This window comes from Molothrus aeneus, chromosome 22 (genome assembly GCF_037042795.1).
Source record: "Molothrus aeneus isolate 106 chromosome 22, BPBGC_Maene_1.0, whole genome shotgun sequence".
Taxonomy (NCBI): domain Eukaryota; kingdom Metazoa; phylum Chordata; class Aves; order Passeriformes; family Icteridae; genus Molothrus; species Molothrus aeneus.
The window spans coordinates 6239474-6250910 of record NC_089667.1 but is presented as its reverse complement, the minus strand read 5'-3'; the positions used below and the strand labels follow the sequence as shown (position 1 = coordinate 6250910).

The following is an 11437-nucleotide window of genomic DNA, read 5'->3' as shown; positions in this document are numbered from 1 at the left end:
TTTCCTGTGCTCAGGGCGTCCCTGCTGGTGTCCCCATGGTCGCCCTGGGCTCAGTGTGGGCTTTGGATGCTCCTTTTGGAGCTCTCAGGCTCCAGTTTCTCAGCCTTTACCCCCCACTCACTGTTTATTTTGCCCCCAGGGTTAACTCTTGTCCTTTGTAAGATTTGTGGGGTTTCTACCAGCAGGCACAGGTTTTCTGTGGTTATTCAATTATCAGCAATGGATGGAATTCTCTGCTGCTGGAGCTGCAGGTGTGATTTTTCATCAGGGGCCGTTTCTATTAAATTAGAGGATGCTCCTTCCTTGGTTTCAGTTTCCACTCAATCTTGTGGTTTTACACTCAAATTAACCTCAAATTTCTTGGTTTGCCTGCGTGTCTGGGCTTTTCCACAATTCACTTTTTGTTCTGCTAATTTTTAACCACTGAGAATCAGGATAACCTGTCCAAAACCAGATGAATATCAGGTTTAGCCCACACAGAGCCCATTCCTTTAGCCTTGCAAACCCCAGGCAGTGGCACTGAGTTATTCTCTGCACCTCGAGGTGCAAGCAGCAGAATCCTCAAAGCACTGGGGGCAGAAACATTTCCCTTATTTCTCCACTCATTTCCCAGTTTTTATCCCTTTGAGGGTTTGCCTCAAATTCCCAGCTGATGCTCTATGGGAGTCACCCAATTAAAAGTTTCTTCTCGTCACATTTCAAATGAGCTCTCTGCCATCTGACCTCCCCTCCAGTGCAATATTCCCATCAGAAAATCACCTGAATCAGCAAAAACCTCTGCTGGCTGAGCTTGCAGCTCTTTCCCCTCAGTGACCTGCTTGGCCACCTTCCCATCAGGGGCAGGGTTGCAGAATTTATGCCTCATTTTCCACTCCTGCTCTTCGTCCAGCAGTGGAGGGAGAAAGGGAGGGGAGGAGAATTAATTCCTGCTGTAATCTTATAGTCAGTCTGAGATATTCCTCAATTTCAGGACTGTCCAAACCAGCTCAGCAGCAGAGCTGGGTGCACTGAATTCAGACACAATTTTAAGGCTCTTTTTGGATTTTCCAAGCCTGTGTGCACTGAGCTTGTGTGCACTGAATTCAGACACAATTTCAAGGCTTTCCTTGGTCTTTCCAACCAGCTCAGCAGCAGAGCTGCGTGTACTGAATTCAGGCACAATCTTAAGGATTTTCCAAACCAATTCAGCAGCAGGGCCATGTACACTGAATTCAGACACAATTTTAAGGCTCTTTTTGGATTTCCCAAGCCTGCTCAGCAGCAGAGCTGTGTGCACTGAGACAGTTTTAAGGCTTTCCTTGGATTTTCCCGACCAGCTAAGCTGCAGAGCTGTGTACATTGAATAATAGAAGCAGCCTTAAAATTGTGCCTGAATTCAGTGAATTCAGGTACAATTTCAAGGCTCTTTTTGGATTTCCCAAGCCTGCTCAGCAGCAGAGCTGTGTGCACTGAGTTCAGTCCCAGGGTCACAGGATTGTCACTAGTGATGTTAAAACAAGAGCTGCTGAGGATCTTTCCACTGGTTTTTTTAATCTCGTTTTAATTAATTCTGAACGAGCCTTCTGTTAATGAAAGTGCAAAGTGCAGTGCCAACCCTGTGGCACCAAGTTTTCCAGTCTTTCCAAATTAATATCTGGCAAAAGTCAGTGGTACCAACAACCCCAAGTGTGTCAGAACCATGGGGAGCAAACCTCATCTAGAAAATCCAGTGTTTGCAGCAGACATCAATTGTTTTGGTGCCTCAGAGAGAAAATAACTTGACCTTAATGAAGACAAGAGTGGCAGGCGCTGCTTTAGCTCACTAGAAATTTAAAAAATGAAATGCACATATTCTTTATTTTGTATTAATACACTGTAACTGCTTTACAGAGTCCAGCAGATCAGTTGCATGTAAATACTACAGATGAACTTGCCAAACTGGAGCTCACAAAACTAGTGCATTTATCCCAAAGCAGAGACTAAACCCTCTAAATCCTTAAAAAAATACATTAAAGAACATACCACACACACACATATTGCACTTTTCTCCGTATGAAATTTGTACCCCAGATACATCACACCAAAGTCTCTTCAAAGGAGGCTGTAGTACAAGATAATAAAGCTAATAATTACTCTAACAGTAGTGTACACAGTTCTCTAATGTTAGAACAGAAGAGATTGGAACAAAAAAGCCACTTCAAAGGAGTGGGAAGTGGTGCCCAATGGATCCTCTCTGTATGAGAAGGCTTCAGAAGCCTTTTAGTCCTAATTGGCTTAAAGGAAATTACCTGAAATGTTAAATATGCTTTTGGCTGAGGGGAAGGAGTCAGTCTAAACTACATTAAAAAATACTGCAGCTTCCCCCTGCCCAGCCCTGCAAAGCTCCAAGGAGCTCACGCTGGTTGGCACATCCTGATAAATGAATTGCAGAGCTCCAGAACGGAATTATTTTTATCTTCTGAGCCCTGAAACGTGCGGGCTCCCGGAGCTGGATGGGGAAGGACGTGGTTATTGTTCTGGCAGCCCCCCAGCCTTCCCTGCCCAGCTCTGAGCACAGGTTCCACGCTGCACCAGGTGTGGGTTGTGCTCTGGGGTGGGGCAGGGGCAGGGCAGGGCCAGGGCTCTGTGTGCTCCTTGCTCTGCTCTGTCCTGCTGCAGATTTTGTCAGGCTCCTTCCCTCCAGGTGTGGCTGGGCCTGGGTGTCCCAGGGTGTCAGGCAGGTTTCCTTCTGAAGGGAAACCACACGACAAAACCCTTTTCTCTTTAGAGCAGCTTTCTGGCCATCTTTACCTCGTGATCCCTGCTCCTCCAGCTCTCCTTTGCTGCTGCCTTGAGGATCCCTGTGCTAGCAGAGGCAGAAGCTGAGCACTTTTGGCTCGGGCCAGTGTCAGAGAAGGTTCCAGAGCTGTCTCTGCCTGCCCACACAGGGCCCAGGTGCCTTCTGTCACCCGCTAAACCCTCTTCCCTTCACACAGGGTGCCCAAACCCCTCCTATTCCATGTTTTAATGTGGTCTTATTGCTGTAAATGCTGACTTTCACCTCCCTCTGCCCTGGGGATTTGCAGTATCAAAGACCAAACCTTCCAGCAAACTCTGGTGTGATCAGCACAGTTCCTCTCTCTCTCTCTCTTTGTGCTTTGATGGAGCTGCAATTGTGCTTAATGTTTGCTCAGGAAAGGGCTGGCCTGGCCCCTGGCCTGGCCCACGACACCTCAGGGTCAGAGCCAAACCTCAAACTGGAGATCTCAGCTTCCTGCAGCTCCCTGAGCCTCCCCCCTCCTGGGACTTGGGTTTCATGAGTGGAAAGTTGTGGAGAGACAGCTCCGGGTGGAGCTGGAGCATCCCTTGAAATGGTTGACACATCAAGAGTTGGATGCTGAAATATTGCTGTGATACTTTCAGTGTCCTATATACACGAGCCATTCAAGCACTGAGGAAGTTAAACATGCCCCACATGGTGGGACCTGTGCTCTGAAGGGACTTTGGCCACAGCAGGGATATAAATGGGGTATTGTCTACTTTCTTCAGAAAAAAAGCATATAGGCTGATAAAGAACTGAAAAAGGCACAGCACTATCACTTCACAGGGGTGTTTTTTTTACTTTTTATAAGCTCATTGTTTGTTTTTTTTATCCTTAAAGTTCTAAAACCCTAAATAATTGTCCAAATATACAAAGCTCAAGAAACCACCAGCAACACATACTGCAAATTCAAAACACAGTTTTGTTTGCTTGTTTGTTATTAAAATGCAACCCAGGGACAGGCGGATCCTTTCCAGCCAGCAGAATTCCTCCTGAAAAAGGGGGTGATTTTAAAAGCCACCCAGGTGGATTTTAATTTTTTTTTTTTTTAATTCCATTTCCTGCAGCTCTTGCTCTCTCTCTCATGGCTCTCTTACCTTCTGTCTCTGTTGGCTCATCCTTGATCCTCCAGAATTCCAATCCCCACCCAGAGGTCTCTCCACACGATCCCAGGTTCCTTGTGACAAAGTCCAGGTCCAGATTCCTTCAGCAGACAGTGAAGAGCTCCTTGGCAGCTTTGGGAAATCCTGTTTGGGTGCCAGCAGGAGGAACTGGAGGCTGCCTGAGATGCTCAGGGCTGGCCACAGAGGAATTCCAGAGCAGGAGCTCAACCCAAGTGCAACTTCCCTTGGATTCCACCTCGTGCTCCTGTTCTCCAGAGGATTTCAGCTGCCATCAGCACAGACCCAAATCTACCCTGAATTTCAGTGAAAACTATTGCTTTTATTGCCAAGAAGTACGAGAAGTGTGCACTCACTCTCCTCTCTCTGAGTGGATGGTGGATGAATGCTGACAAACTCCCCGAATGTTTTCAGAAGGGGCTTTTTCCTTCCTCTGAAATTCTCCTGTTTCGCCTCCTTCCACGCAGACTTTGTGGGATGAAGCTGCTGTTGAACTCCCTGTTCTCCAGCCCCTGCCACTGGGGCCAAACACCTCCTGCTTTTTTATTTTCCTTGCAGCCAGGTAGATTTTCAGTTCCCCTGTCAATGTGAGGGTCGAAAAACTTCGATGGGGCAGGGGGGGGGGTAGGAACAGGGTGGGGAAAAAAAAAAAGAAAACCAAAAACCAACCAAAAAATTCACATGCTTCTCCTTGTGTCCTTCCAGCGTGCCCTGGGTGCTAATTGACCAGGACATAGCCACCGTGCTGGGGATCCACAGCCTCCATCATCTCACAATCAAAGAGTCCGGGCAGCTCCGGCAGGGGCAGGGAGTCGTAGCTGGGCTGAGCCTCTGCAGAGCTGCTCTGGCTCTCAGGCAGTGCCCCGGGGCTCTGGGGGGCAGAGGGGACAGCAGGCAGCTCACAAGTCTGGTAGGGGAACGGGAGGGGCTGTGCTGGCTGGCCCTGCCCCGGGCTGGGCTCCAGCTGCACCTTGGGGAACTGCCTGAGGAAGGGCTCGAAGCGCAGCTGGCCCGAGGAGGGCTCCAGCACGGGGCTCAGGGGCTGCTGCAGGCTGAACTGGGCTGGCTGCTGCTGCTGCTGGGACTGCTGGGGCTGCTGCTGCTGCTGGGGCTGCAGCTCCTCCGGGCAGGGCAGGGGCAGAGGGCTGGCCCGGGGGTACGAGCTCTCCGCTATCTGCATCTGGTTAAAGTAGGCCTGCAGCTGGGACTGCTTCTGCAGGAACAGCCTCTTCTGGTGCAGCCTGCAGGCAGGACAGAAAAAATGGTTATTTTGGCCATTTGGGCCACTCACACAGCTCCAATCCCCGGGCAATCCTGCTCAATGACTGCTGCAGCACAGCAAAGTTACCACCTTTCAGTGTTATCAAACTGTCCTCTGATAACTCTATCCACATCTCCTCTGATAACTCTATCAATTTTTTTAAGCTAACCCCATGCATGGTTTAATTCAGTTTGTTCAGAATGAGATGCATTTTTTGTGTTTGTATTTTAAAGCCTCCTGTTCACTGCTCTGGGGAATCTGGGAGCTGAAGATCGGGCAGAGAAATTGGTAAACACATGGCAGGACTTGTTCTTGCTTTTAAAAGAAGTTTTGCAGTGAAACTTTCCTTTCTTAGATCATTTCTAAATGGACAAGGAGAGTTCCAGTTCTTTTATTACTCTTGAGAGTAATTTTTGTGCCTAACTTGGGGGATTCTCACCTGTGCTCCTGGAGCTGCTGTTCCAGACTCCGGGGCAGTTCCTTGCAGTAGAGCTGGCAGGTGTTGGGAGCTTTGGAGAGCAGAGTGGGCTTCTGCAGGGAAAGCAGAGCTGCTTTAAATGCCTTTTGATTTAATCAATGAGTCCAGAAAGCACAAGAAACATTTTCTACCCTTGTAACTGCCCAGCTGTCCACAGAGCCACTCTCTAAACCCATAATGCTGCCCATTGGCTTCTGACCCTTAGGCAATATTTTTGCAGGAGAGATTATGCCATAAAAATCCATGGAAAGCTTCTTCCCAAGTGGAAGAAGCTGGGAAACTGGGGAAAAACCAGTTTTTTATGAACTAAAGGTGTATGAAAATGGGTTTGAAATAAAGGGGGTGTGGAAGAGGAAGGCCCAGGGGGTTAAGAAGTGGCTCCTCGGGTGCTGATGCAGAACCTTTTTGGGATGTTACAGCAATAATCTGTATTCAGCAGCAGCTATTAAACACTGCCAGGCTGGGCAGGAAAACAGCAAGAATGGACTTTTGGCATAATGAGGGTCACAAAACCACAGTGCAATTCCTAGGTCAGCTGTTCTCTGAGAGCTCTCCCTGAGGCCAGGGCAGGGCAGGGTGGGGCAGGGTTACCTTGATTTTTTAACATTTTTTTTTAAGCTTTTTGATGTTTACATTCTTGCAACAAACTCACACACTTTCTGTAAATAACTGATTGTTTTGCATTCTTTTATGGAGGAGGAGAAATTTGATGCACTGTTGGTTTGCGCAGTGTCATTGGAGAGGTGGCACTGTCACCCTCCAACCCACTGTCACTTCTGGAAATCTATAAATGCTGGAGCCAGAAAATAAACTGCCCTCTTCCACCTTAAAAAAACAGCGTGTGGGCATCGTGTTATTTCATGTCCTACAGTGACAGGGAGGGGCAGGGTGGGATTCAGAGGGTGGGGCAGAGCAGGGTGGGATGGGCAGGGTGGGGCAGTGTGGGATTCCCAGGGGACAGCAGGGCAGGGTGGGGCTGGGCAGAGCATTGTGGGTTTCACAGAGTGGGGCAGGGCAGGGTGGGATTCACAGAGCAGGCAGGGCAGTGTGGCATTCATTCCCAGGCAGGGCAGTGTGGCATTCCCAGGGCAGGCAGGGCAGTGTGACATTCATTCCCAGGCAGGCAGGGCAGTGTGGCATTCACAGAGCAGGCAGGGCAGTGTGGCATTCATTCCCAGGCAGGCAGGGCAGTGTGGCATTCCCAGGCAGGGCAGTGTGGCATTCACAGGGCAGGCAGGGCAGTGTGGCATTCATTCCCAGGCAGAGCAGTGTGGCATTCCCAGGCAGGGCAGTGTGGCGTTCATTCCCAGGCAGGGCAGTGTGGCATTCCCAGGCAGGGCAGTGTGGCATTCATTCCCAGGCAGGGCAGTGTGGCATTCATTCCCAGGCAGGGCAGTGTGGCATTCCCAGGCAGGGCAGTGTGGCATTCATTCCCAGGGCAGGCAGGGCAGTGTGGCGTTCATTCCCAGGCAGGGCAGGGGTACCTGCAGCCGGTGTTTCAGGTACTGAGTCTCCAGGCTCTGCCTTCGGGCCAGCAGCGGGGGCTGTGCACCACTGGGGAAAGCAGCTGGAGCCTCCTCCTGCTGCTGCTGCTGCTGGGAGCCTTCCTCCTGCAGGGGGAAGAGGAGCAAGCTGAGAAAAGGCTCCCTTAAGCCTTGCTTTGAGGGTTTTCCCTGCCAGAGGTTCTGTTGTGCTCCTGTTCCACTGCAAACGGGTAACTGGGAGCTCTTTAACCCTCACTCTGCACATCGTTCTGTGGGTAACTGCAATCTGCTTCTTGCAGTTGTGCCTCCAGCAAGAAAAGGTGTCATTGGCCTTTGCTAAATCCCAAACACCCCTCAGACTGAAAGCAGTGACTGTTGGGTTTGGGAAGCTGGCAGAGCCCCTCACTGACACCACAGGGGTGGGCGAAGGCTGCGAATTCTGCAGTCTGGGGAAGGCAGAAAGGAGAACAGCACATTTAATCAGTCCATCAGCTCTTCCCAGATCTCCACACCACCTCATCCTCTGCTGATCTGTCCCAACAGCACTGAGACGGAGCTCGAGTTCTGCTTTAATTACCTGTGCAGGGCTGTTAATGAGGTCCTGCAGCTGGGTGGCAGCTGATGTCAGGGAAGGCTCTTCCTCTGATCCCATCTGCTCATACAGCAGCTGCACTTTGTTCAGCTCCAGGATTCCTTTGGTTCGTGCCAGGTTCTGGAGGTGCTGCCTAAATGCTACAATTCCTGGAGAGGAGAGAGAGGAATGAAGAGAAGAGAAAAGAAAAGAAAAGAAAAAAGAGAAGAGAAGAAAAGAGCAAAACCCCCTTGTCAGAATAATCTGATTTTCTGGTTAGCACAGGAGATAAACTGAGTGATAACTGAGCCACGGCTGAGCACAGAGGGCATTTCCTGCAGTGCCTGGCTGTCACTGCCATTAAAGCAGGCTATTGAAAGAGCAGGGTGGTGTGGAACAGAGGAGTTACCTTGTGTGAGGGAGGTGTCGGAGGCGCGGCGGCCCTCGCGGAAGCTGACGGGGGAGCGGTTGTGAGCCTCTCGTTTCTGGCAGCTCAGGGCCTGCATGGCTGGGTTGGCAGGCCTGAGCCCCAGGAAAGGGGAGGTCACCCCTGGGGGCTGCTGGCTGCTCAGCACCATCTCCTTCAGGGAAGGGGTCTCGCCCAGGAATTTGAGGTCCCTCTGCACGGAGCCCATGTCGTACTCCGAGTCGATGCTGCCCAGCGAGGAGTTCTCATCCAAGGAATAGACTTTCCCTGGGACAATAAAAACCCAAAAACCAGGATGAAAGTGAGAATCAGCACCACTGACTCCAGCTACTCCTGCCAACAGTGGCTATCTTAGAGTGAACATCCAAAGAAATCAATTTGGACAAAGGATTTGTCAAGTGAAACTTGCAGTACAATAATGGGGATTTGCTGCTGGGTTTTTGCAGTATCTTGCAGCAGCCAGACACTCTGCAGATGTTCACTGGAAAGGGTTTAGGGGCTTTTTTAATCCTGACAAAACTGTAGCCTGAAAGGCTTGGTCACCTCGCTGGTGCTGGAGTCCAGAGGGTTTTATTTCCCCACTGTTCTCTGCCAGCTCATCTTTAGGGGATGAATAATACTTTGATTTGATGATTTGGGGACATTCAGTTGAGAAAGCAGCAGATCTTGCCACATTTCCCAGCAGCTTTTAGGGTTTTGCATGAGTTTAATCACCTGTAAATTTGCTGCTCTGATTTTATACCATCTCTAAAGCAGATTTTGGGGTATTTTGTGGTGATTTTTTTCCCCTTTGTCTTTTCTAGTCAATACAAACTGTCTTGTACTCATCCCTCATAAACCCTGATCAGCCTGAGTGCTGAGGCAGAGAACGAGCTTTGAGCTGAGCTGTACCTGTGCCTGGCACCATCACCAGCTGGTTGGTGACCTCAGCCAGGGTGTGCCTCCTCTTGCCCCCTCGAGCTGCCTGCAGGGCAGCGAAGGCCTGGGCCGGGTCCTCCTCTGCCTCTCCTTCTGCCTCGATCCCTTCATCAATGGAGGTTTCCATCATGCTGGAGGGCAGGGACTGGCATCCTTTCCTCATCACCACGGGGGGCACGGGGTCCAGCAGGCAGCCGTTCACCTGGGGGCACAGGGACAGCTCTGCTTGTGCCCAGCTCTGCTTGTACCCACCTTTGTGCCCAGCTCTGTTTGTGCCCAGCTCTGCTTGTACCCACCTTTGTGCCCAGCTCTGTTTGTACCCAGCTCTGCTTGTGCCCAGCTCTGCTTGTACCCACCTTTGTGCCCAGCTTTGGTTTGTGCCCAGCTCTGGTTTGTGCCCAGCTTTGGTTTGGGCCCAGCTCTGCTTGTACCCAGCTCTGTTTGTGCCCACCTTTGGGCACAGCTCTGTTTGTACCCAGCTCTGTTTGTACCCAACTTTGTGCCCAGCTTTGGTTTGTTCCCAACTCTGTTTGTGCCCACTTTTCTTTGTGTCCACCTTTGTTTGTGCCCAGCTTTGTTTGTGCCCAGCTCTGTTTGTGCCCATCTTTGTGCCCACCTTTCTTTGTGCCCAGCTTTGTTTGTGCCTATCTTTGTGCCCACCTTTCTTTGTGCCCACCTTTCTTTGTGCCCAGCTCTGTTTCTGCCCAGTTTTGTGCCCAACTCTGTGCTCACCTTTGTGCCCACCTTTCTTTGTGCCCAGCTTTGTTTCCTGCCCAAAGAATCACCCCCACAAGCAGGAACTCCCTGGCCTGAAGGCACTTGGGATCTTTAACTCTGCTGAGGTAAGTAAAGCTTGTCATGTACAGTTCTTCATTTCCTATTTGTAATTCCCTTAACACTCAGTTCCCTAAAACTAAATACTCTTATTCCCACAGTTCTGTGCTCTCCAGGACTGGGTTTTTTTTTGGTTTTTTTTTTCTTTTTTTTTAGTTATTAAAAACTTTGCCAGCTCAGTCACAAGCATAAAATATTTCTGGAATGTGCAATACTGCTGTTCCCCCCTTCCTATACCTCCTGTGCTCATTTATCACACTCAGATAAACACCAGGAAAAAAACCCCCAGCCTTGCATTTCATCCTTGCAGGGCTGTGCTCAGGAATAACTCCATAAATGCACCTTTTTCCAGCACAACTCCACTTGATTAATGTTGTTCCCCTGCAAACACAGGTTGCCTGGAAAAGCTGTGGAATCTCCCTCCTTGGATTTACCCAGCCTGATAAAGCCCTGAGCAGCCTCCCACAGCTTTGAATCAGACCTTTAAAGGCACCTCCCCAACCTAAACTGCTCCTGGGGTTTTAATTCTGGTTTTATTCTCCAAGCCAGTTTGCCATGTACCTTAATTAATTATTTGCCATATGAAATTATATGGGTTTTAAGGAAAAATATTATTCTATATATTTAATTATTTTTATTTATTACTTATTTTTAATATACTCAATTACTTCATTATTTATATATTTAAAATATGTCATTAACATTCTATTTATTTATATTAGTATTATATATATAAATATATATATTATTTATAGATATAATATTTTATTTATTTATTTATTTATTTATTTATTTATTTATTTATTTATTTATTTATTTATTTATTTATTTATAAATATTTCCATGTCCTGCAGCTTTTGATACCTCTGTCCTATAATTACTGTCCTGCTGTACAATCAGGATCACACTGGGTAAAATATGGATGGAAAAACCACAACCCTTTACCACAAAACCTGGCACTGCTGCAGCTGATTTTATGTAAAGCCATTTTTTGGGAGCCATTCCTGAATTTTCCTCCAAGTTCTTTGGTATTTTGCAAAGGAGGAGTGTTTGGAAAAGAGCTTTCACTGCATGGACAGCAACTCTTAACAAATGGTCTTGAGGCAGAACTACATGGTAGGAAAATACCAAGAAACAGCAATAAATAATTTAAACAGCAGGAAAATGATGATTCCTGCACGGGAGAACTCTGGCTCTGCTGAGTTTTGACTGAGTGGATTTTACCTCTAAATTTCATTTTTTTTGAACACCTTCCTTCCCATTTGGGACTTCCCCACTCAAATGCCTGGCACTGATCTGGCAGAAAGGAGGAGCAGAACCCATCCCACGTTGGTTCCCTGCAGATTTTCCAGGGATCAGAGCCTGGAAATCTTTAGTGCTCATGTCCTACAAAAATTAAGAATATTCCCAAGTGACCTCAGCCCTGACACCTCACTGCTGTCACCAGTTGCTGACCCACCCTGGCCAAACTGCAGCTATAAAGCAAAATAAAGCTGGAAATGTTAATTTTGAAGCGCCTTTGAACTGGTTTGTGCTTTCCAGCTGCCACAGACCACACAAGGAG

At 48.5% G+C, this 11437-nt stretch overlaps 1 protein-coding gene across 1 annotated transcript in view; it reads right to left on the bottom strand.

Annotated features, from left to right (window-relative positions):
* Positions 1-1792: 1792 nt before the first annotated feature.
* The window catches only part of SIK2 (salt inducible kinase 2), a 34298-nt gene continuing 24653 nt past the window's right edge, over positions 1793-11437 (bottom strand). The window contains exons 10-15 of the mRNA XM_066564339.1: positions 9013-9241; positions 8104-8388; positions 7701-7864; positions 7124-7249; positions 5601-5692; positions 1793-5141 (exon numbers count right to left, since the gene is read on the bottom strand). Coding sequence (XP_066420436.1) covers positions 4619-5141; positions 5601-5692; positions 7124-7249; positions 7701-7864; positions 8104-8388; positions 9013-9241 — 1419 coding nt within the window. The 3' untranslated portion in view covers positions 1793-4618. The remainder of the gene's footprint in view (positions 5142-5600; positions 5693-7123; positions 7250-7700; positions 7865-8103; positions 8389-9012; positions 9242-11437) is intronic.